Source organism: Apus apus, chromosome 14 (genome assembly GCF_020740795.1).
Source record: "Apus apus isolate bApuApu2 chromosome 14, bApuApu2.pri.cur, whole genome shotgun sequence".
NCBI lineage: Eukaryota > Metazoa > Chordata > Aves > Apodiformes > Apodidae > Apus > Apus apus.
The window spans coordinates 8,352,396-8,375,305 of NC_067295.1; the positions used below are offsets into that span (position 1 = coordinate 8,352,396).

The window sequence follows — 22,910 nt, forward strand, 5'->3', positions numbered from 1 at the left end:
CTCTCCTCTACCTCTCTGTATCCAGCGTGGTACAGAGCACTCTGTGTGTTTATTTATACACAAAAAGGTCTTTGCTTGTTACTGTTGCATTTGGGTGCCTGGTGGGGAGGTACAGACTGATCTGATGGAACAGTATTTTTTATGCTCCTGCCAGACTGCAGAGTGACCTTGGGCAGCATACAGCTGCTTCACCTCTCACCACCTCAGTTTCTGTAAATTTATCCTGTTTTACTTTGAATAGCACATAGATATCGACTGATGCAAGGGCAGGGTACATGTGACTCAAAACCAGCCAGTGCCTAAAACCCAGAATCAGCAGGGCAGCGAAATTGAGAGAAAAGAGTAGAAATGTGACATTTTTCTTCTGCTTCAGCTGTTCTGCCCTGGCTGCCCTGCCTAAACACAGGCGGTTACAGCCAACCGCACCATCGGATTTACTCCATGTCAGCTGAGAAGTTCAGGTAACCCCCCAGGGCATAATAAGTGACATCTAAATAAACCCACGCAGGTCAGGATGAGTCTGCTTAAAGGTTACAGTTCTTCTGTGATGAGGAATACTTGTTGCAGAGCAGAATTTCCCTTTGGAAGGCTCTGGATATGGAAACCTGGCAAGCAGGGAGGCGGGCTGCCCGTGTTGAGGAAGGACAGGTGGCAGTGGCTCCTGCTGATCTTGCTGTGCCAACTGGAGCTGCCCAGTTCCTTGTCAGAGGTTTAAATTAAAGCGTAAGACCATGGAAGCACCACACAACGTGCTGCGAGTCACAGAGGGGTCACACTAACCTACTCTGACCGGTTGAAAAGGCAAGCAAGTTCCTGCTGTTCATCAACATCACAGGCTGAGGCTGGTAACTCCTGGAGTGCGCAGGAAGCCCTACCTCATGTGTAAGGGTTACATGAACTGTGGAGAAGCTGGAAAGCAGGAGGTGAGCTGCACCTCAGGAGGCAGACACCGAATGGTTCCCAACATCACCTTTGCAGGGCCTCATGTGCTCACAGGGCCTGCTCCTGAATTTTACTGCATAAGCAGACTGTAAAATGTCACTTACACAATAAAGAGGCACTTAACATTTTTCTCGTCCAAGTGTCTAGCTGCTGTCTAAGGGAGCAGCAGGCTGGACACATGCATTGCAGGCAGATCTGGTGAACGTATCCAGCTTGTTGCAAAATCCCCACGGTCATGGGGCTGCAAAACTTCCCACCTACAACAGGCCATACGTGTGCGCAGGAGCTCATGTGCCTGGGAAGTGTCTTCCTAACCCACACTGCCCTATTATTCGCCCTCCCTTGCGAAGCACCGGAGCAGGCGGGACTGCCCGTGTCCGTGTGTGCCAGCTCACGCCTTCCTGCGTGTCCTGCCTTCTCGTCACCTTGTAGGAGCACGTAGAGCTGCGACCAACGTGTGTCCGACCGTGCAAATCCACGCTTATAGCGGCGTATACGTGCCAGGCTGCACAGGCAGCGCGGTGTGTGCGCACCCTTGCCATGCGGATGCTCCTCTCCCCGGGGGTGCAGGGCAGCCCTGGCACCGGGACTGCGCTGCCCCGGGGTCCGCCCGGCCGTGCCGACCCGCGCCGTGCCGAGCCCGTCCCCGCCGTGCCGAGCCGGGGCGGGGCGGTGGGAGGGGGCTGGCTGCGGGGCCGTAGCGCAGCGGGGCAGCGGGCGCAGAGCGCGGCGAGCTCCGCACGGTTCCGCAGGGCTCCGCACGCCGCGCACCGGGGCCAGGCGCCCCATGAGCCGCCGCCGCGGGGGGGCCGGTCGCAGCGCTCGCTCCCCGCCGCGGAGCCGCCGCGCCGCCGGTGCCGGGATGTGACTTGCGGCGGGTGGCGGACAGAGCTGCCCCCGCCGCCCTCGGCCGCAGCGGCCAGCGGGTGAGTGACCGAGCGGGGAGGGCAGGGGGCAGCGGCCCCCGGGCCGGGCTTCGCGGGGCCGCCCAGCACCCCGGGGGCAGCCCCCGGGCCGGGACGACCGTGGAGCCGCTCGCCCGGCTCCGCTCCCTGCGTTTCCCGCAGAATTAGCCCGGTGGCCGCCAGCAGACAACAGGCTGGATACAGGAGTCGGGGAGGGGGATTAGAGGGGATAAAGAGCAGGGCGGGGGGAGCTGGAGCAGGGGGCTGAGCAGCGCGGCGGGGAAGATCGGCGAGGAGGCTGAAGGAGTTCAGAGACAGGATGGGGAAAGAGAGCGGGGTCAGGCAGGGGAGGGAGAGACTGGAAAAAGAAGGCGAAGAGAGAAATGAACGAAGGGACAACAGAGAGGAGGCTGGACCTGGATGGACATCGTGCGGGAGGAGGAGGCTGCAGGCGGATTAAGGGGAGACCGGAGCGGAGGTAGCCGCGTACCGGCTGCTCGGCTCCGCACCCCGCTCGTACGCGGAGCCGGGTGGGTGCCGCGGAACCGGGCACGGCCGCTGCCCCCCGCGCCCCTCTCGGCGGGAGCTCTAGGGCAGCGGCGGGGGTATGTGGGCCGGGGAAAGAGCCGTCTGTCCGGGCCTCGCTGCTGCCCGCTGTCCCGGGGCGGGGGGTGCGGTGCAGCTCCGCATTCGCAGTTTTCTCTCTAGTTAATAAAAAGCCCCGTCTCTGTATTACCTCTCCCCGAAGCCAGATAGCGATAGGATTTAGCACTTATGTGAACCCTTTGTTTACACCTGACCTAATGTTTATCCCAAGGCTAACAGGATTTCCTGCGTGCTGAGCCCAAACACTGAGGTTGGTTATCATCGCTCTAGTACTTAGTGTCGGTTTGTCGGGGATATGCTTGCTACATACCAGCAGTGAGCATCGGTGTTGAGGTGCTTTCTCTCTGCATCGGAAGGTGAAGGGAATCCATCTGTCGTGAGCCTGTGACATGAACAGAAACAGTCTGAGAATTAGCAAAGAAAAGCAAAGCACTGATTTCTATCAGTTGGCTAATGAACATCGGGCATTAAAGTCAGAAGTATCAGAATCTGACCAAAGGGACTTCAGAGCACCTAGAACATTAGAAAGATCATTTCCTATTATATTCAGCATTGCAAAGTATTTCTACATGAAAGCACGTTTTTCTATGTGCTGTTTTTTGAGTGGGGTCTTGCTTTCTGTAACCGTGAGGCTTTATGTAGCATGACGTGTGTTATCCTAATGCAGGGGATGTCTAAATCACTGCTGTATTTTAGCATACAAAGCACAATTGCACTATTAATTATTATTCTGAAAATGCATCTCTTCAGTAGTCAGATCTCAGCTTGGCTGTTGCTGCTGTGTTATCAGTCCTGAAGCTCATTCTTCAGCTCTGATCAAAAGGAGCTGGCAGAGATCCTGTGTTGTGATTAATTCCTCACTAGCATCTCTCCTCACCACTTCGTGGTGGGGGTGGTTTTCTTTCAGGAATTGTACAGTGAACCAGTCTTCTGCCTGTGTGTGGCAGAGCAGGTTACTATTTGGGCGACTATTGCTTTTATTTACTAGGTTGTTCTTCTTCTTTGTGATTGTATGGGATTGGATCAACTTCCTATTATCAGTTGATTAACGTTAGGACTCTAAAAAGGAGAACAGTCTATCCATGAATAGCCTAACCTTAAATCTTTGCATGGTTACAGGTTTATTTTTTATATATATTCTCTGATAGCATGCAGCAGTGTATATTATTATTATTATTATTATTATTATTATTATTATTATTATTATTATTATTATCATTATTATTATTACCAGATAAGATATATTTGCAGGCTTTGGTCAGAAGACTTCAGCTGTTGAAAGCTTCATTGATTTTTAACCATAACAACTTTTTGATTACAACTGTGAGATTTTCTGTTTCTGCTTAGCTGCTTGTAATTGTCCTTCGTACCTGCTGGGGCAGCTTTGTGCCTGCCGTTCTGTAGTGATTCCACACCAGCTAAGGTGGAGAACTTTACTCTGTTGAAAACAGGGGAGTTGTTACTGTTGTCATTGAGAGCAGATTTTTGATCAGAAACTGAGAACTGGATTTCCAAGCTGTCCTGCTAATTGTTTGCTGCTTTTGCCTGAAATGGGTAAAGTGTATTGATTCATTTTGAGTGCTCCTGATTGCTCTGGGTTCAGGTATGTTGGCTTAACTACTTGTAAGGAAATACAATTCTGGAGGGGGACCTGGGAACAAAAAAAGTCTCAAGTTGATTTCCTTCTGTATTAATGGTTCCATTCAGCTGTGTGGGGGAAATATCAGTGCCACTTATTATATCTGTGCAGGAATGTTTCTCTGACATGTCTGTCTTACTGTTGCTGTAGCTCTCTCCTAATAGTAGAAGCGTCAAATAGAGCACTATTGTTACTACTGCAAGGTTGCATAACTTTGCTAAGAGCTAATCTAGACATAAAGAGGTAAAAATACAATTCCTCTACAGTTACTGATTTAGGGGACTACTGGGGATAATGTGCAGGCAGATGTTACTACAAAAACCCAAGACACAAGAGGACTCTGCCAACTGTACAGACAGCACAGGCTGGAGGGGGAAGACACTATTTTAACAAGCAGCCCATATTGATATACATCTTTTCCAAAATAACTTTTCTGGCAAAAAGACTTTCTGAGTTTCCCTTGTATTTATTGAACTATGATTTCAGCTGAAGCTGTGGTTATCCCCTTGCCAAACTTCTATGTTGTAATGTAGTGTTTTCCCTTCTCTGTGCCGTGCTCTGAGTTCAGTGCTGAGAATCAACCTCAGGAAGAGGGTTTTGGCTGGGAACATCACAAGGGTTGATTATTAACATTGCCAGTTGTTACCTGGTCAGGCAGAAATACACAGTAAACAAGTTGCAAACATGGCTATGTTCATAGCAGTGGTGAGGAAAAGATTCCTTGTTTGGAGATTTCAAGCCCTGCTTGCAAGCTTTGGTGTGGCCAGGATCTACTGTTTAGTGAGACTTACTGACATTTGGTAGGAATATGATTTCATGTCAAGAATTCCTGTCAGCAGTGCTAGAGATTTCTTGGTCAATACTGTAGCTATCTGGGAGGTTTCTAAGAGAACCACTGCTTATTTCCATCAGCTCTCCCAAAAGTATTTTCACAAATGGAAGTAACTTGGGAAAACTCCTCTTGAGTTGAGCATCTCAGCATTTCTGAATATATATTTTGTCTGAATTCTCAAAACATTTTGACACAACTTAATTTCCCTTTCCAAAATAAACTACTACTTCATCTTCAAAAGTCATTAACTCCCTTCCCCCTCCCGAACTTCCAAATAGGAAGAGGAAACAAATGATGGGCTGACAATATGACTGCTTACCCATGGAGCACAATCTCCATGGAAACAGACTGTCCTAGAATAGCTCAATCACATGAGGGTTACATGACATGAATAAAGTAACCAGAAAACTGGACAATATCTTAGAACTGGAGATATTTGCACTTAATTAATTACCCCCTGATCTTTGGAGAATAGCTAATAAACAAAGCTAGTATTGAAACCAATAATTTGTCAGTGATAGGATAGTGGAAAATCAACATGATCCTGATTTAAGGGCTCTTCATTGTATGCAGCTCAGGAAGCATTTAAAATAAATTTTGAATTCTTTTCCACATGGCCTTCTGCTTTTTGAAATTGGTACCAGTGGTTTGTAGTATTGCCTTCATAAATCCTAGTGGATTTCCTCCTTTTGTGTCAGCAGGCATTGACCACTTTATACTTTTTAGAATATTTTTTATATTCCAAAGAGTAAATGCACTATTTGAAGTAGAGACCACTTGTGCATAGAAAGAATTGCAAAATTACCTTCAGAATGTTTTCTTCTAGTTAATCATTTACTCACAGGGCAAGGAGATTCATTGAGTGTAACCACATTCAATAAAAAAATGAATATATTTCACTGATGATTAGTTTTCTGTCTGTACAGTTAGTGTTTTTAAAGTGAATGTTGTGACAGAGTAATTGAAAAACCTGTTTTACAACTCAGATATAAAAAAGTAAATATTCCACCAATTCACCAAAAAGTAAATTACAGCTAAGCAGAAAAAAAAAACCAATCATTAGTCATTAGCTGCAGGTCATTGCATCATGAGAACATTTTAGCCCTTTCACCAGTGTGAGGATCCTGTAATTTCTGTGGGCAGGCAAAGATCATTGATTACACTTTTCGTGTTTGTCCAGTCTCGGATCAGATTATTGTCACAGCTTCCACTTCTGAGATGAAGTTTTGTAATAAGGTTTTTTGTCTGTTGTATGAACAAAGACCATAAAGCCATTACACATTTATATTAGCCTGCTTGCTGTCTTGGTGCCTCTAATATGAAATGGCATAATTTCTATCATCTGTCTCCTGCCAGAGGCCAAAAACAGGCATTGGTCATTACTCAGTGAAGGGGGAATGAACATTAGTTTGAAGATTGAGATTCTCAGGATTTAACTTTGATCATTACAGGACTGTAATGCACAGGAAGAAAACCCATAGCTCTCAGCTGTGAGAGACTCTATAGTTTTGGACAGTCTCAGAAAACAGTTTTGGTTATAACTGCTCATATGCTCAGTAGAACAACACTGCACTACTATGTTAAGTCCTTTTCAGCTCTCATTAAAGTTTTTGATGTTTAATTAAATAGATTTCTCATTTCTGAAATACCTTTAGGTGGGTAATAATTTAGGACTGTTTGTCTAACTTACAAAAGAGCTACCAATAGTTTCTCTCCTTCTCACTTAAACAGGTCACATGAGCTATGTGACTAACATTACAGCCTGTTTATATGGTGCTTTTTTTCCATATGGCCATTCCATACAGGTGGAAGGCTTATTCTGAACGTTTCCACCCAGGAGTGTTGCTCACATTCATGAACCCAATCCTGCTGGAACCCGCAGCACTAACTCTGAAAGTGAAGGTTAACAGCCTCAGGTTTCACAGCTGGTGCACACACTGCTCACTGCAGACTGCCCCAACAGGGCACCTATTGCTGGGGCAGAGTGGTCATTTCAAGGTTACACTTTTAAAAGTTTCCTTTGCCCTGCTTTGCTTAATAAAAGCAAATGCCATAAGAGATAATCTTTTTAATGTACCTAACCTTGTTCTTCCTAAAACTAAGTTGGAATTCATCCAGGCTTTTGGTTCTGATGGTTGAGTGGGATGTGTTGTGTTCCTAGAGAGTTTACCATTGTTCACTCTGGATGGGGGAAAGTGATGCTCTGTTTTTTGTTGTTTGTTTCCTTTGAATGGCTTTTGACTTGCTAAGAAGCACAATGAGTCATTCATTTTTGATTAGCTGATTGATGACAGTGCATGTGTGCACCATTGTTACAGAATATGGCATTTCTCTAGCCAGCCATTGCCATTTGCAAATGCAATCTAATACCTGGGCTTTGGAAGGGGATGAAAGGAGGGAATATTTTAACTGTCTATTGGTTGAGCATGAAAACAAGATTTTCCTTTTTTTTTTTTTTTTTTTAAGAAAAAAAAAGCGCGCCATGTTTATTCTCCTGAGACTGCTCTATCCTTTAAAAAATAAGAAGAATGTGGTTTTGCCTCTGCCTTTATTCCAGTAAAAGGAGCAAGGCTGTGAAATAGTCCAATTCTTATACAACTTATATTTGCATCAGGGCCAGTTTACACATACTTTAAGCACCCGAATTTGAAAACTACCATAGATAATGTATTATTTTGCAACAGGATACATAATTTCTTCTGGGTGTGCTTTAGGATATTTGCAGGGGCAGTGTTTGGAAACATTGTTTTCGATCTGTGCAAACAGAATGAGTCAGTTTGCATTCTGAGCACAAGAGGCAAAAGCAGCTCACTGGGAGGGCAGCAAAGGGGGCAGGGGTAGGCTATGCCAGCTGCAAATCCAGAGCAAAAAGCCAGTAAACATGGGCTGCAGGAACAGGCTGTGCTTCCAATTGCTGTGACATCCTCCAAAGCGAACTGTAGCTAAACAAACAAATATTTTGTTGTCTCAGACAGAAAAATGAAAACCTACCCAGCTATTGGTTTCTTCCTCCTCTTCGTGATCAGCTATGGCTCCTCTGAAAACTCAAGTACATCCAGAGGGTGTGGACTGGATCTCCTCCCTCAGTACGTGTACCTGTGTGACCTGGATGCCATCTGGGGAATAGTGGTGGAGGCCGTTGCGGGGGCAGGTGTGCTGACAACGTTACTGCTGATGCTGATTTTGCTGGTGAGGCTGCCCTTCATCAAGGACAAGGAGAAGAAGAGCCCCCTGGGAATGCACTTCCTCTTCCTTTTTGGGACTCTGGGACTGTTTGGGCTGACATTTGCTTTCATCATCCAAGAAGATGAAACGGTGTGCTCTACCCGAAGGTTTCTGTGGGGAGTTATCTTTGCTTTGTGCTTCTCGTGCTTGCTAGCTCAAGCCTGGAGACTTCGTAGACTAGTCCGACATGGGAAGAGCCCCTCTGGCTGGCATCTAGCTGGTGTGGCAATCTGCCTGATGCTCGTTCAGGTCATTATTGCAACCGAGTGGTTAATACTGACAATTGTCAGAGATAACAAGTTGGCCTGCAGCTATGAACCCATGGATTTTGCTATGGCTTTGATTTACGTGATGTTCCTGATGGTATTTGCCATGGGATTTTCTCTTTTCACTCTCTGTGGAAAGTTCAAGAAATGGAAGAAAAACGGTGTATGCCTCATTATCACCCTTTTTTTTTCCGTTTTGATTTGGGTAGCCTGGATGACTATGTACCTCTTTGGTAACGCTGAGCTAAAGAGAAGAGACAAATGGAGTGATCCCACTCTTGCTATTGCACTGGTGTCCAGTGGTTGGGTGTTTATTATTTTTCATGCCATCCCGGAGGTCCACTGTACCATCCTTCCATCACAGCAGGAAAATACTCCCAATTATTTTGATACTTCACAGCCAAGGATGCGTGAAACTGCGTTTGAGGAAGACATACAGCTTCCTCGGAGCTACATGGAAAATAAAGCATTTTCAATGGATGAGCATAATGCAGGTAAGAATGTCTCAGACAGGACTGTATTTTTCTGTAGTAACCAAGAAAATCATCTGCATGAGACATTTTTCAGGTGTCTCAAACAACAGTCATTACAAATGCCGTATTTTTCACACAATACATCGTTCCCTTTTACAGTTTTCATTAGGGTATCACATAATTGGGGAAAAAAAATCATTTTTAAAATGTAATACAGAAAAGATGTCTTTGGTTAAAATTATTCTTCTGCATGTTGCTTTTTCATTGAAAAGCTGAACGATTTCAAATTCAAAGCCAACGCTGAAAATAATAATAAATAAAATCACTTTGGAAAAAATAGTCTCTATTTTAAAATAGTTTAAATGACATTTTTTGTCATTTTTGTAGTTAACAAAATTTAATATTAAATATTTTCCTAAAACCCAAGAAAAAAAATCAAGTAAGTGCTCTGTATTACAAAATGCTCAGCCTCTTGAGCAGCAAAATAATTATTATTTATATTTCCATTAGAATGGGATTCAGTGCCACTTTCTGTGACATTGTGGGGGGAAGATGCCAAGTGGCGTATAGACAACTTCAAAGAGTCTTTGTTCTGACAGCTTTCACATCTGAACAGAGTATGCACAGACAGGTTTCCAGGTAGTGGTTGCTTTCCTTGTCATAGATGTTTGGTGACACAGAACAAGGTGTGATGACATATTAAAATCTGCAATGAAAATGGTTTTGAGTGATTATAGAAAGGACCAACAACAACTGCTTGCTTAAGAGATCCAGACCATTGCTGAACACGTAACCCTTTATCAGGGCTGCTTCTCTGACCAGCCATGTTCTGTAGTGCAGGTTGAAGCCTGGTGCTGACCCACAGTTGGATAAAGGATGTCAGTACTAGTCAAACTGCTTTTTATTGACTGTAATTGAGAAGAGGACTTTGGTAGCCCAGCCAATAGTTGCCACGTTGCTTTGGCAGCTGCCAAAAGAAGGCTTCTGCATGTTGTCCAGGCACTGCACCTTCCTATTCATCTTCATGTACCTTTGATTTCCTCTGGGTTTCATGTTTCCTCTGGATATGGACCAGACATGGATGGAGGAAGATATGACTCTTTTGTCACAGTGTCAGGCCAGGAAGGCATTTTTCCTCCAACTATTTGAGCAGGAACTTCAATGTTCCTTTATAACTCCTTTAGCAGAAACTTTACACTACTAGTAGAAAAGCTTTGAACAGAAAGGAGATAGGATCCTCTGATACCAAGTGTAATGCGAAAACAAACAAACAAAAAATTTGCATGGATAAAAGAATGGTTCTTTATGACTAATGTTTCAGAGCAGCAAAGGCAGCTTCACAGTGGACTGTAAAAGCACTCATCTTTTTCTATTTTTTACTGTCTTCTATCCCCCAATTAATTACTTTCATAGTAAGACAACTGCAGTGACTTTGGTGGAGCTATTTCTGACTAAGGCAGATCTAAGAACAAAACTGGATCTTTCACTCTCTATTACTCCCATTCATGCCTACATTTTAAAAAACAACTGGAAGCTCCTTTTTGATCTCATCATTCAGTCATTAAGTTTTTTAGTGAAATGGATAGAGGCAGGACAGCTATAAAATCATGTTAATATCTATTGTAGTGCAATTTATGTTCTGTTTTAATCTATCTGAATCTTACACAGTACAACACAAAATAGATATCCTTATCCGATGCCCTTATTAATGTTCATTATAATAAATGCAAGTCATTCCTATTCCTATGGCATGTGGGAGGAGGATACAAATATTTTTAGTAAATGAAAACAGATTCATTATTCCTTTGCAGTGATTCTCTCAGTAAAGACTTGGGACAGGGTTTGGAGATAAACCTTACTAGTAGGGTAGAGATTTAAAGTAATACAGGTGATAATATTCATGTCACATTCTGTGGCTGCTGAAGTGTTAATGTAAGTCAGATCACTGTAGGGACGGATGTCAGTGGCCAGGCACCTGGAATCTATTAGCAATTGGCTCTCTGCAGGTATGTGGAGGATACTCTCTTCTTTTATTCATTTAATTAACCTCAATTCAAGATTTCATCATTAATTAATTTCATTTAAGAACTTTTAGTACTACATGTCACCCTTGGAGCCAATGCCTAAAAACAAAGTTCACAAAATTTAAAAAACATATTGAGGAGACTTTGACATGACATCTGCTCAACTCTTCTTGGCACTATTTTTTTTTTATCTACACATCCTCTATGAAAATAGATGTATTTAATAATAATGGAAAAAGTACAAGGTAAAATGGTAAAACTGGTATGAGAAAAGATTCCAAAATGAGTTTTTTGTCCACAAGCTTTGTCTCTGATACTTATCTTAAAAGAATTTTAAGCATATTGCAGTAATAGGGAACAAAAATTTAGCAATATGAAATAGAATTCACTGGCTTTTTAAGATAACTTTGAAATGACCACAGAAATTTTGTGTAAATATTTTGTGTGAAGGTGCAAATATGTTAATGACAGTATACTTCATCAAGAGATTTTTCTTTATGTGTACTAGCAAATACCAGTCACTTGTGTTTAACACACAATAAGAAGCCAAGCTACAAAGATAGAATACTGCTGAGATGGTTAAATAGGAAATAAAAATTCTCCCAGTCTTCTGCACAAATACCTAATTTTAAAGTATAGAGCAAATGAGGGTCTGTGTGTATCTGAAGTCAACAACTGAGCATTTGCAAGGCTGGATTTCTAAATATCTGTGCTAAATCAATACTGTTCTTCATCTCTGTGCACAGCTCCCAAAGAGAGGAGTAGCAGTGGATAGAGGACAGCATAGGGCAGTAGGATCCATTTAAATCTTGCTCCACACAGCATAACTATATTAAATCCTAGCTTCAGTAAAGTCTGTGCTGAAATTCTTGTAAACTTCAGCTCATTCACCATTTCAGACAGTGTAGAATTGTAATTTGAATTAAACCTAGGAGAAATTCTTGCCCCAGGTTTCTATTTACCAGCTCACAGATGAGTATTGCCCATTGTAAGCACACAGATTGCATGGATAAATGAGCTCTGTTCCCTGGCCACATCTGAATTCAGTGAACGTTATTCACCCCCAAAGTAAAAGGAGAGTTTGTATGTGCCAGTCCCTGGACTGGTTTAGAGAGAAAGAAGCATATCTCTAACTGTGCAAATCTCTCATGCAGAATATACATCTTGAATCCAAACATGCTAAAATTAGTGGAGAGGCTGAAGTATTTCTGGTATAAACATTCAGGACAATCAGTATTTTCTCTTTTGCTTCAGTCATTTGCCATAGTTAAGCTATTCAAAAGCAATATTTACTTCATATTTCTAGTTTCTCAGAGTAAATATAATCTGAAACATCTGGAAAATCCTTACACGCTAGTCATGCTGAAGTAATGCTCAAGGGGGTATGAGCATGCTTACTGGCTCGAGCAATGGTTTGGATCCCTGTCCTCTGAATTAGATAGAAAGCAAAACGTAGTATCAGTTTACTTAACCCCACAGTATCCAGACCAATACAGTAAACACTTCGCAAAATACATTGCACACATTTGGCTCCTACTGAAATGAGACTAAGCAAACTTCAACCAAATGGTTCCAATAATTTTTTTCTCCATTTCACAACAAACAGTTAATTTGAGGTAAAACTGATTCTCCTGAGATCCATCCTACAAGAAAAGCTGCTGTTCAAATGCAATGTGAAAACTGGTATGGCAACATGAAAGTTTAAAAACAATGGCAAAATTCTCAAGAGCTAAACTGGAAGCAAGATACATGTGTGATTTCAAAGGAAATAGCATTAACTGTTCCTAAGAACCATCTCTCTTTTCTGAACGCAGCGCTAAGAACGGCAGGATTTCGAAACGGCAGTTTGGGAAGCCGACCTAGTGCTCCTTTTAGAAGCAATGTTTATCAGCCAACTGAGATGGCAGTTGTGCTAAATGGTGGGACTGTAAGTATCAAAATGTGATGATTAAGAAATCTTTGATATGCACTGATATATACAACCCCTACTAAATGAAAAAGCCGCTTTTAGCTTATCCACAGCAGAGGGGAAAGCTATCACTGAAAATCCAGGCAGCAAGTATGCATGTCATACTTCCCTTCCCTCTAGGAAAGATGTTATTAAAAGTATTTTGCATTTCTTTACATTTTGCAGTGTAGCTTAAGTGAACCAAGTTCTTTGATGAGACTACATACTTAATGGCCCTTTCAAATTACTTTTATGTTAAGGTATTTAACAGAACTATTAATTTCTAACCTGATATTTTTTCAAGATTATTTGAGTCGCACAAATGTTTGCAAGCCAGTACTTTAAATAAGAATAGTTCTTGCAGAAAGCAGTGGTCTGCCACATATCGTCCATTTTCTTGTAAAATGTATGTAATTCTTTAAGTTACAAATATGTACATCTCTGGCAAAGGCTTTTTACATGTTAATAATATTCACCAAATGTTTTACTGTTAATAGCACTGATTTTTCTTTCTTAGACAATGGTTTGGCAATGCCATTCTTACACAGACCTGTTTTTCTGCAGCCTGGTTGTAAAAATGGCTTAGTGATCTGATGCTAAGCAGACTTTCCGAATGTTTTTCACGTGTGTAGTTTGCACTTGAAGACATTTCATATAGCAGGTATACTGTTGAAAAAGACTTTTCACCCCCATATTTTTCATGCATACCTACATGCTTCTTAAAAATCTACCCATGAGCCAGTTTATACTCATGTGAGTTGGGTTTTCTTTCTTTTGAATCATGAGCTGATTCCATAACTCAACCTCTACATTTAAAACCAAATAAGGTGAACTGATGCAGGTCTCTCATTGTTTTTAAATAAGTAAAGTTTTTGTTGATTTTAGTGAACAATAGGGACTAGATGCAAGGATTCTCCTGTGTGGATAAGACAGTAGGAAACATCAACATAAAATAAAAAGGCTTGTGCTTTGCTGTCAGTAATGAGTGGCATCCTTCTGATGCTCAGAGTCATCTATGCCTGTGTTTTCTGATACCAGACTATGCAGCTCAGCAAAAAGGCAGTTTAAGGATAAGAAGCTAGAGATTTGTTTTGGGATTTTTGTTTGTTTGCTTTGCTTTGTTTTGAGGAGGAAACAGAGCTTAATGGAGAACATCAGACAGTAAAATGCGTATATATAGTCATGGCTTTTACAGAGAGGTAAATGTACTGTATGGGTGGAAGATAAGTTTCCTTATATCACTTTGCTCTGGAACAACTGCCTGGAAAGCTGTTGTGTACATGTAGCATGATAACACTGATTTTTGCACAAACTAGGATTCTCAGTTATGGGTTTATTATCCTTATTTCCAGATACCAACTGCTCCGCCAAGTTACACTGGACGACACCTCTGGTGAAAGGCTGTAGGCTGTAGAGAATAAGAATCCTTGTTGCAGATGTTGTTCCCTGGCAGTGTGTCTTTGAGGGAGGAATCCGTAACAGTACCAGAACAAAGCAACAAAACATCCAGGAGCTTTTGAAATCCTGCAGAGGATTTTGTTGAAATGTGAACACCATTGAACTGATAATTGCAAAAACAAAATTGTAAAACTGAAGCTAAATCTAATTTAAAATAGATGTAGGCACACCTTAAATTGGAAGAGGGAGATGATGTATTCTGAAATGTAAGGTATTCTCTTGTCTGTAACTAGTGTGTGAGGCAAGCCTGTTTTTGGTGGTTGCCAGTTGCTTGCATACTACCCTCCTCTCACCTAAACTGAATTCATGTTGCCACAAGAGTTTGCCACTACAGGGTGAAAACAATGCAAGATTTCCTTCTGTTTTGCTCCTCTTCCCTTCATTTCAAACATCATGAAAAGTACCTTGTTTGCTTCATTATCTAGCCGCACTGTGAAGTCACAGCACGCGTAGTCAGGCATTGTCACTCTGTGGCAACTGAATTACCACTACCCCGTAGGCTGACACTCCTGAAAAAGCTGGCGTAGGAAACACAGTTCTGGAGGGATGAAAGGTCTGTGCATGTTTCATGCGAGTTATGGAGCTTCTTGAGGCAGAGAGACAAAGCGTGGGCCCAGCACAGAGGCAGCTCGTCTGGGCCACGGGGGATCCGCTCCCCATTATTGCAGGCACAGCTCCGAGCTGTGCAGCCTCATATCTCCTGCAGCCATTGAGTGAAACTGGAGGGATGTGGTTCTGCTGGGGAGAGAGCAGGACTGGAGTTTGCCAGGAGCTCGTTGGGTGAGAGGGTGGATTAAAGGCGATGGCCGCGCTCCAGGCCCAGCTGCCTGTCCAGGTGGCCGCGCTGGGGCAGCTCTGGTGGGGCCGGGGCCTCCCTTCCCACTCCTGCTCACAGGAGTCATCCCCTTGGCTGCTGCTGGTTGTGCATTTACACGTGGTTGTGCATTTTAGTGCCTAGCGAGTAGAATCTCCGTGCTGGAGGTGGTTTGTTGTTGTTTTTGTTTCTTTAAGGTGGTTTCTTCCTTACTCCTCCCCTCCATGTCTTTGAGTTGACATAAGGCAGACTTTCTCAAAGCTTTTTATCTTTGTTTTCTCCAGGTAATTGAAAAAGTTCCCATTGCCCATTGTTTGTGCCATGGTTTTTCATTATGTTTAAGCAATCATTCCTTTATTTAACATTTAATACATATCAGACATTGAAAACATCATTGTATCCTGTTTGGCCAATGTTAATCTTAGCTTTTCTCAATACTAAAAGCTAATTGTTTTTACTTGAGGGCATAGGAAATATATAACATTTAAACCTTGCATATGCTGTAATAAAAATATATATTTTCAAACTAAAAAAATATAATGTACAAATAACTGAATAGCTTAGTAGCTTCACAGAAAGAAGTTACTTGCTGTATACTGCAAAAGAAAAACAAGCTTTTTATTTTTCAAGAGTCTTCCTGATTCTTCATGTACCTCCATTTCTACTGAATTAGGAACCTAGTCCTGCAGACTTGTACTCCCACCAGTAGTCCCACCAACACCAGTAGGCCTACATACAGGTACAGAGGCTGCAAGACCAGTCCCTAAGGGTTGCACACAGATACATATGTATATATATAGAGAAAAAAGATATATTGCCATTCTTGCCATGATCATCTTATGGGGTTTTATTTTAAAGCCCTTCTCTTCCAGAAGCAATGTTTTTCTGTTATGCATGAGCAAAGGAGTATGTTAGTTCCCCCCTGCCCTTCCCTCCTCAAGGCAAAGGAAGCATGTGCTTGTTTAGGGATTGCTTATTTTATTTTGTAAGTGACTCGATGGCCTTAGTAACCAAGTAGGGTAGGGGTGGTATTGCATGCTATCCAGTGACTTATTTTAAGTAAAGCTTTGATCAAATAAGATAGTATTTAAGATAATGATAGTTACCCAGAAGATGCATCACTTGGAATGCTAAAAACCTTATTACCATCACTTGCCTGCAGAATTTTGCTTTTAAAAACCTATTAAAAAACCTTCACAAAACTCAACTGTAAGAACATATAAGATGACCATGGCATAAATGGTAAGACAGCTTTCTTTTTAAAAAAAGTTTAACATGCTACAACCAAGATTTATGAATTATAGTAAACATTTTACAGACCTTGGACAAAATCTGTACAAGATACAGTTATCTTAAGGAACATTTTTTTTTTATTTTTCTAGATGTGACTGAATTGATAAATAGAGTTCCCAATCCTGCTCCTGCTGAAGTTGTTTGGAATTTGAGGCCTTATGCAAAGATAGGCCAGAGCCTACAAACTGCTACGCACGTGACTAGTCTCATTGGGTTAGTCATGTGGACTATTCACAAAATTAAAAATTAGCAGGATTGGGTTTAAGTTGTGGTGGTGAAGGTGTGGCAGTAGATTAGGAGGGTCTTTATTTTCCAACTTTATATGATTAGACATAAGCAACTTTTTCTTGTAAGTCACTAGTCTGTGATGTAAAATGCCCAAATAAAACTATAATTGAAGGCACCTTTATGTTAACTTATATTTTTGTTACAGTAAACAAATTGTTTACTTTTGCCTTTTTTGAAAGTTACCTAGAATGTAGAGCATCTGTGAACAACATAGTAACTAAGTAAGCACAAGCCTTTCACAGTTCAGTTAATGATAATTAGCTTTTATACTATAAAAGCTACTATGTCGTCCCTTGATGGTTATGTGCTCATGGTGTTTCCATGCAGAAAAACAAAATTGTAAAGCATCTGAAAAAACTGTTACTGCACCAAGATTTATAATAACTGGCTTTTGTTCAATGGCTGAAAAAAAGTTCAAAGCCATACTTTACAGATCCTGTCCTGCGTTCAGCTGAGCTGAGGGTGTTTGACAACGTGCCAGAAATATGTAGCATCTTCAGTAGAACACTCAGTACATACAGTTTCTATAAACAAGGTATATGAAGTACTACAGAACTAGATGTTTCTGTTCTTAGACAAACCACAGGCAACTTTGTTGGCTTTGATTGAGCTTTGCCTTGGGTCTAACCAGAGGCCATGTAAAAGGGAGCATTGTAGCTTTTATAATACAACTGGACTATTCTACCAACTTACAGGATTACAGAGCAGGTGCTTTTTATTAATTGAGAAGAGCTAAAGCTCATTTTTGATAGATAATATATATTTATTAAATGTATTAATGTGTGTTTTATAACGTGCCCTTTTTTCCGCTGATTGTTGCATACTGGTATCTTATTAAGTACATCTTAAAAGGATTTTCAAGACAATCAAACCATGATGACTGTACATAAGTATACAAAACTACAAAGGTTGTAAAGCATGGGCAAATGTTTTATTTTCAAAATGCTGTTCTTAACAAGAATAAAGGCTTTACTATTTACTTACAATGTTTGTGTTGCCTTGCTGTTGAAACCCACCTAAAATGTTTTCCATTGCAGTAATCTAGTGGTGCTACAGCCAGCACTGTCTTCTGCTGATTCCATGGGGGCAACTCTGCAATATAAGCTAAGTTAAAGAAACCAGCTCCTAGAAGCTAGAGCCACCTTCCTGCACCTTTGGCCACATTCCCACATTTACCCTTAGCTCTAGCACGTATCAAACCCATGGTGAGCCAGTCTAGGAGCTGTGCAGCCAAACTCTTAACACTACAAGTGATGTATTTTTTTTCCAGTCGGCTTAGCAGTTCCCTGTACTGGCTCAGTTGCTAGTGCTTGTGCAAGGAAGGAGATAGGACCGTACAGCTAAGGCTGAAGAATGCAGGTTGAGAGATTTTTCCTCAAATGGTTTGATTTCCCTGATGTGGAACAACATGCATCACCAGTCAGAAAAAAAATAAGGGGTAGGTACTGGTGTAACAGTGAAGACAAAGTGATGGAAGAAATCCATGTCAAATACACAGCAAGAGCTAGAGGGTAGCTGTGTTTTATCTCGTTTTTATTCAAAACAACTAGACCTTTGTTTGACTTGCATGGAATTAGTAGTAGAACTGCAAATATCTTCCCTGCGAAATTTTAAAGGCCTAATTAGGACTATGCTTGACAAGACTGAGTTTAAAAAGTCCTTAGCAGGGGACCAAATCTGATTTTCATACTGTTTGAACCTTATGTAAGTAAACACACAAACACAAAACCACTGAAAATGCTATCACTGTGATCCTAATTTTACACATTCTCAGCCCGTGTGATAACAAAAGGACCTTTGACTTTTTTCCCCTGCAGAAATGCAGAGCAGCCCTAGCTCTCCTTGCCCTCAGCTGGAAGTACAGGAACAGAGCCTGGATGTGTGTAAAATTGTCACAGCTCTGCAGAAGCCAGTGAAGCTAGTCCAGTCTATAAGTTTATATGCCTTAGTTTTAATACTTGTCCACATGTGGGTGTAACCCCTTTTAGTACACCCAAGAAAAGAAGCTTGCAAGATAAACACAGACTCAAAATGCTATGCTCGATGTGCACAACTCCATCTGTTTTAACAGAATTGTGTTCCCTTACAGCAGGACTGAATTTTGTCTTGGCAGTCCAGGTCCTTCAATAATCTGCCTTTGATTTACAACACTTCACATGTAAAAGTACAACTGTAATGCTAAGAGTGTTTCTAAATCAGTACCACAAAGTTTAATCCATGAGCTCTGTGTTTTGTCATATTGGTGAGAAAACTAAAATCGATGAATCATTTTGTGCTTGTTCTTCTCAGTCTTCCATTTTGCTTCCCACTGCAACCATACAAAATGAAACATTGAATATTTAACTTTCCAAAATAGTCACAGAAACTAAGTAAACATTCATGCTGCCATAGGGTATGCTCTGTTGTTTGATAAATAAATCAATAGAAATCCCTCACCTAACCCAAAAAGACCTGTTTCTTCTATGGTTGGCATTTGTTTTGTTTCAACATAGCTTCAGCACTCAGCTCCTTGCACACAGCTCTCAGTGCCATCTGTGGGAGCTGTACACATGTAGCTGAAGGCAGAGTTGTTTGCTAGTTAGAAGTTACTGGATGGTTAAAAAAAAACAAACAACACAGCTCTTTGAGGTTTTTCCTTTGAAGAATTTTCAATTAAAAGTCAGCAATGAAGTCATATAGTTCACCTAGTATATAAATATATTTTTGTCATTTAGGACAACAAAGCAAGGCCAATAAAGAATAGTTTTTCTGTGTCTCAGTGGAAAGAAGAATGTTATCCATGTGATTGCAAAGGGTCTGCCAAATGGGAAAAATCAAGTCAAACAAAGAGCAAAGGGTTGCTTGCTGGAGTAAACAATTCTAAATGAACAAAAGCTCTACATAAAAGTAAAATGTCCCACCCCCTAGTGAAAGCTGTTTTCAAAGCTCTATATTCTCTTAGGGTGCTGTAATACAGATTAACCTAATGTTTTTCTTCTGCTGATACAACGGTCTGGTTCATCAGTCTACTTCTGTGATTTCAGCTGTCATCTTCTGTTCTTAATATTTTAATATTTTACAAACTCCCTTTTAACTAATAGAAATCTGTTTTCCTAATCCTTACACTCCAGAAGATGCATCTGCATTGTACACCTCTCACATCAAGCAAGTTTGTTGGGAGACTTCCATATAAAAGTTGTGCTAGAGGCAAAGAAGGCCAAATAAACAATTCCCTTTTGTGCATACAGTATATGGAGAGCTGAGTTACCCTTTCAAGGCATGCAACTGAAAACCAGCAACCAAAATCCACTTGGTACATACCCCAAACAGCTAATTTAAGATGCTCAGTGTGCTACCAACCTGGCAGAGCTCAGCTCAGAGAGAATATAGGGGAAAAGTGATGGATGATGATTGCTCTGCACAGACAATACCTCAGAAACCCAAAACATGACTGCAGTGGCAGGATGCACCCTATGTTCTACAGTGGTCAAGGCAGTATGTGCCCAGTGCCTGGCTGGCACAAGACCCTTCTGGATTTTAGGGCTTCTGTTTATACATCTGGCTGGGAGAAAAATCAGAATGGATTGAATATCCCATGTGATGATGAAAGTCCCATATACAAAGTACTAACTACTGCATTGAATTTTATCTGCTATTCCCTGGTGTGATGAGGTTGGCCTTTGCAAGTATTTAATAAAAAACTGGTTCAAAAACCCCAGGAATCATACACACTGTCTCACATTAAAATGAGCAGGTGTTTTAGGTAGCTGCTAGCAGTGCTTTTAGTCAGGAACATCCATGTCTCATCATAACCTGTGTTACTTAAGCATAACATTTCCAAATCTCATCACACTAACCAGGAAGCACAGGTTGTCAGCATGAATCTTGATTTCAGACAGTTATTCAAATAGTTTTAGACACACACTTGCTTCCTATGCAGATAAAAAAGCAAGATGTCCTCAGGATTCAGATAAGCTGGAAAGATGGGGAGAGAAGCTGCCTGGCTAAATCTTTTCCCTAGACATTTCCTTTGGGAAAAAATGTATTTTTCAGGCTGTGACACCTCAAACTGAAGTAAATGCCTAAGGAAGATGTTTTGTTTGCATATTAGCCTAGCTCCCATGAAACTTAGAACAACTCATACTAGCTGATAATCCAGCCTATTTCTTTCAGACAACACATCTAAAAACAATTAATAGTGTAAATTTCAATATGAGAAACTATCTCACAACCAAGCCATTCATATATTCTTAGGAGTCCTATCATTCATTCAACAGAGCAAGTGAAAGATTCTCTTCTGGTTTCAGGTGCATTTAAAAAAATAAAAGAAGTTGAACTCTTAACAGCAGAATTCCCATTTTATCCCTCCATGTTCCTGGTCAGTGGGTGCAGGTGTGCTGGCAGATTCCTATCATTGCAGAGTTAGGATTCTGCTGCCACACAGACCATCTCTTTTTCTTTCCAGAGCTCTCCTGCATGCTGGGGAAAGGTGTGTGGATGTAACTGGGCAGAGCAAACTGCCCAAGGATGCCAGGTATGCAGTGGCAATTGCAGCTGTGCTCTGCTGCCAGTCCCAGGGCAGTGCCAAGATAACCATTCTCACAAGAGCCTGGATTCAGCTCCCAGGAAAATTACAAACACCGCAGCTCCCAAGATGTTTGTGTAACGGAACTGTGTGAGAGTTATCTACTGAGAATGCCTACTCACTAATTTAAGGAGGTGCAATATAAGATTTAAACAGAAGCAACCCAATAATGATGACTGGTTTTCAATTTAGTATTTAATACAGTTTTAAACCATCAGCTCCAGTTTTAAGTCCAAAGACTTAGACCAACTGAGGCCTCTAAGTTCTGTGACAGTGTTCAGTTTTAAAATATAATCCCACATCTCACTTATTTTCAGTATTATGGTTTCTATCTACATAGGTCATGTGGTTTCTATTCTCAGGACAGTTGAATTTGTTTTACTATATTTCAGTCTCATTACTCTTTTTTTTTTAATACAGAGCCAGACTGATTGGACTATGCTGTAGTTACAGGCATGTTCTAACTCACAGGACACTGTAACCATCACTACAGTAATAAGCACTAGCAGAGACTGTGATTAGTTTCCTTTGAAGTGAGGTGGGGGTTGCTCAGAAGAGGTTAGCTTAACTGTTGACTGTTATTTTTAACTTGCTACTCCTACTATAATAAAGTTATCTGTTAGTTTGTCTGTCATGTTCCTTGGAAATGCAGCTCATTTGACACAGTTTATCAGGTGTGTGTTGTAATGTTGAGGCACAGATGATGACTACAGGAAGCACTGGCTTTGAAGGTATTGGATTTACTGTTTTGGTCAGCTTCTGGGAGTGGAATACTCAAAAATCTGCAAAACTACTATTAGACACAGGAGGATTGGCCTTTGTCTTATTTATATATGTGTTAAGTCAAATGTCTTTACCACCTGTTTTGGATAAAAGAGGCAATTTTCCCCCATCTTGATGCACTAATACAGAATTTGGACTGACATTCTGCTTTGAGCCTTGGTTGCTTCAGCATAATGGTGAAAAAACTATGACCTACTTTATACACTACTGTATAATACAACTGGTTTGTGACAGTAGCTTATGAAAGGTTTATACACCCACACTATTTTGTTTAAATCATAAGAACTATGAGAATTACATTTAGTAATTTAAACAGCTGAAAGCAGTAATGAAAAATACCACAGACTCAGACTATAAGATGAAAATCCATTAAAGAAAATCTATTGGAATAACTTATTAGCAGGGGCTTAGAGTAAAAAATATATATAGAAAGGAGTTTCACCCTAGCCTCCCAATGAAATACCAAAGAAGCCTGAGCATGAAATTGGAGCCACCAGCAATCTGTCTGAAATAAGACCTGACTTTTGAAGATATAGTTCTTTATAAAGCATGTATAATTTTAGCCTCTTACTATTGGAAGTCAACACGTAGGCAATTAGTGAAACCTTTCACTTCAGGAAATCCAGTCACTAGTGATAGGAATTTAGTGACTGAATTCAGTCACTAGTGATAGGAAGAGGATGTATTGAAAACAAGATATGTTAAACAAACAAACCCCAGAAATTATGCCCATAGACATGCCCGCTACTTGTGAATCTGAAATGGAACTGACAGAGGATCACTCATCAGAAGAAGCTTCTGCAAAATGGATGTATAGAACTGACAGGAGAAGCCTAATTCTCCAAATCAG

At 41.2% G+C, this 22,910-nt stretch overlaps 2 protein-coding genes across 9 annotated transcripts in view; one reads left to right on the forward strand and one right to left on the reverse strand.

The window, feature by feature from the left end:
- Positions 1 to 22,910, reverse strand: part of IQCK (IQ motif containing K) — a 58,111-nt gene that overhangs the window by 3,852 nt on the left and 31,349 nt on the right. For 2 of the 4 annotated variants that reach the window (XM_051632693.1, XM_051632696.1), the window contains exons 9-10: positions 17,698 to 17,805; positions 8,917 to 9,594 (exon numbers count right to left, since the gene is read on the reverse strand). In XM_051632693.1, coding sequence (XP_051488653.1) covers positions 9,491 to 9,594; positions 17,698 to 17,805 — 212 coding nt within the window. In that variant the 3' untranslated portion in view covers positions 8,917 to 9,490. Of the gene's footprint in view, positions 1 to 2,763; positions 2,836 to 8,916; positions 9,595 to 17,697; positions 19,022 to 22,910 lie in introns of those variants that run through there. The other 2 variants (XM_051632695.1, XM_051632697.1) reach the window with 2 other exon arrangements.
- GPRC5B (G protein-coupled receptor class C group 5 member B) lies at positions 1,658 to 17,699 on the forward strand. 5 transcript variants are annotated; one of them, XM_051632683.1, is made up of 4 exons: positions 1,658 to 1,868; positions 7,896 to 8,909; positions 12,727 to 12,839; positions 14,213 to 17,699. In XM_051632683.1, exons 2-4 carry the CDS (start codon positions 7,904 to 7,906, stop codon positions 14,255 to 14,257), a joined length of 1,164 nt encoding a protein of 387 aa, XP_051488643.1. In that variant the 5' UTR covers positions 1,658 to 1,868; positions 7,896 to 7,903; the 3' UTR covers positions 14,258 to 17,699. The 5 variants fall into 5 exon arrangements, with proteins under 5 accessions (XP_051488643.1, XP_051488642.1, XP_051488644.1 ...); XM_051632682.1 differs by lacking the exon at positions 1,658 to 1,868 and adding an exon at positions 2,187 to 2,325; XM_051632684.1 differs by lacking the exon at positions 1,658 to 1,868 and adding an exon at positions 2,203 to 2,377.

Bases quoted from the DNA above. Each gene is read 5' to 3' on its own strand.
- GPRC5B (XM_051632682.1), top strand. From the start codon at position 2,268: ATGGACATCGTGCGGGAGGAGGAGGCTGCAGGCGGATTAAGGGGAGAC. The intron at 2,326-7,895 runs GTAGCCGCGTAC...TTGTTGTCTCAG, and splicing joins AAGGGGAGACCGGAGCGGAG to ACAGAAAAATGAAAACCTAC. The intron at 12,840-14,212 runs GTAAGTATCAAA...CCTTATTTCCAG, and splicing joins TTGTGCTAAATGGTGGGACT to ATACCAACTGCTCCGCCAAG.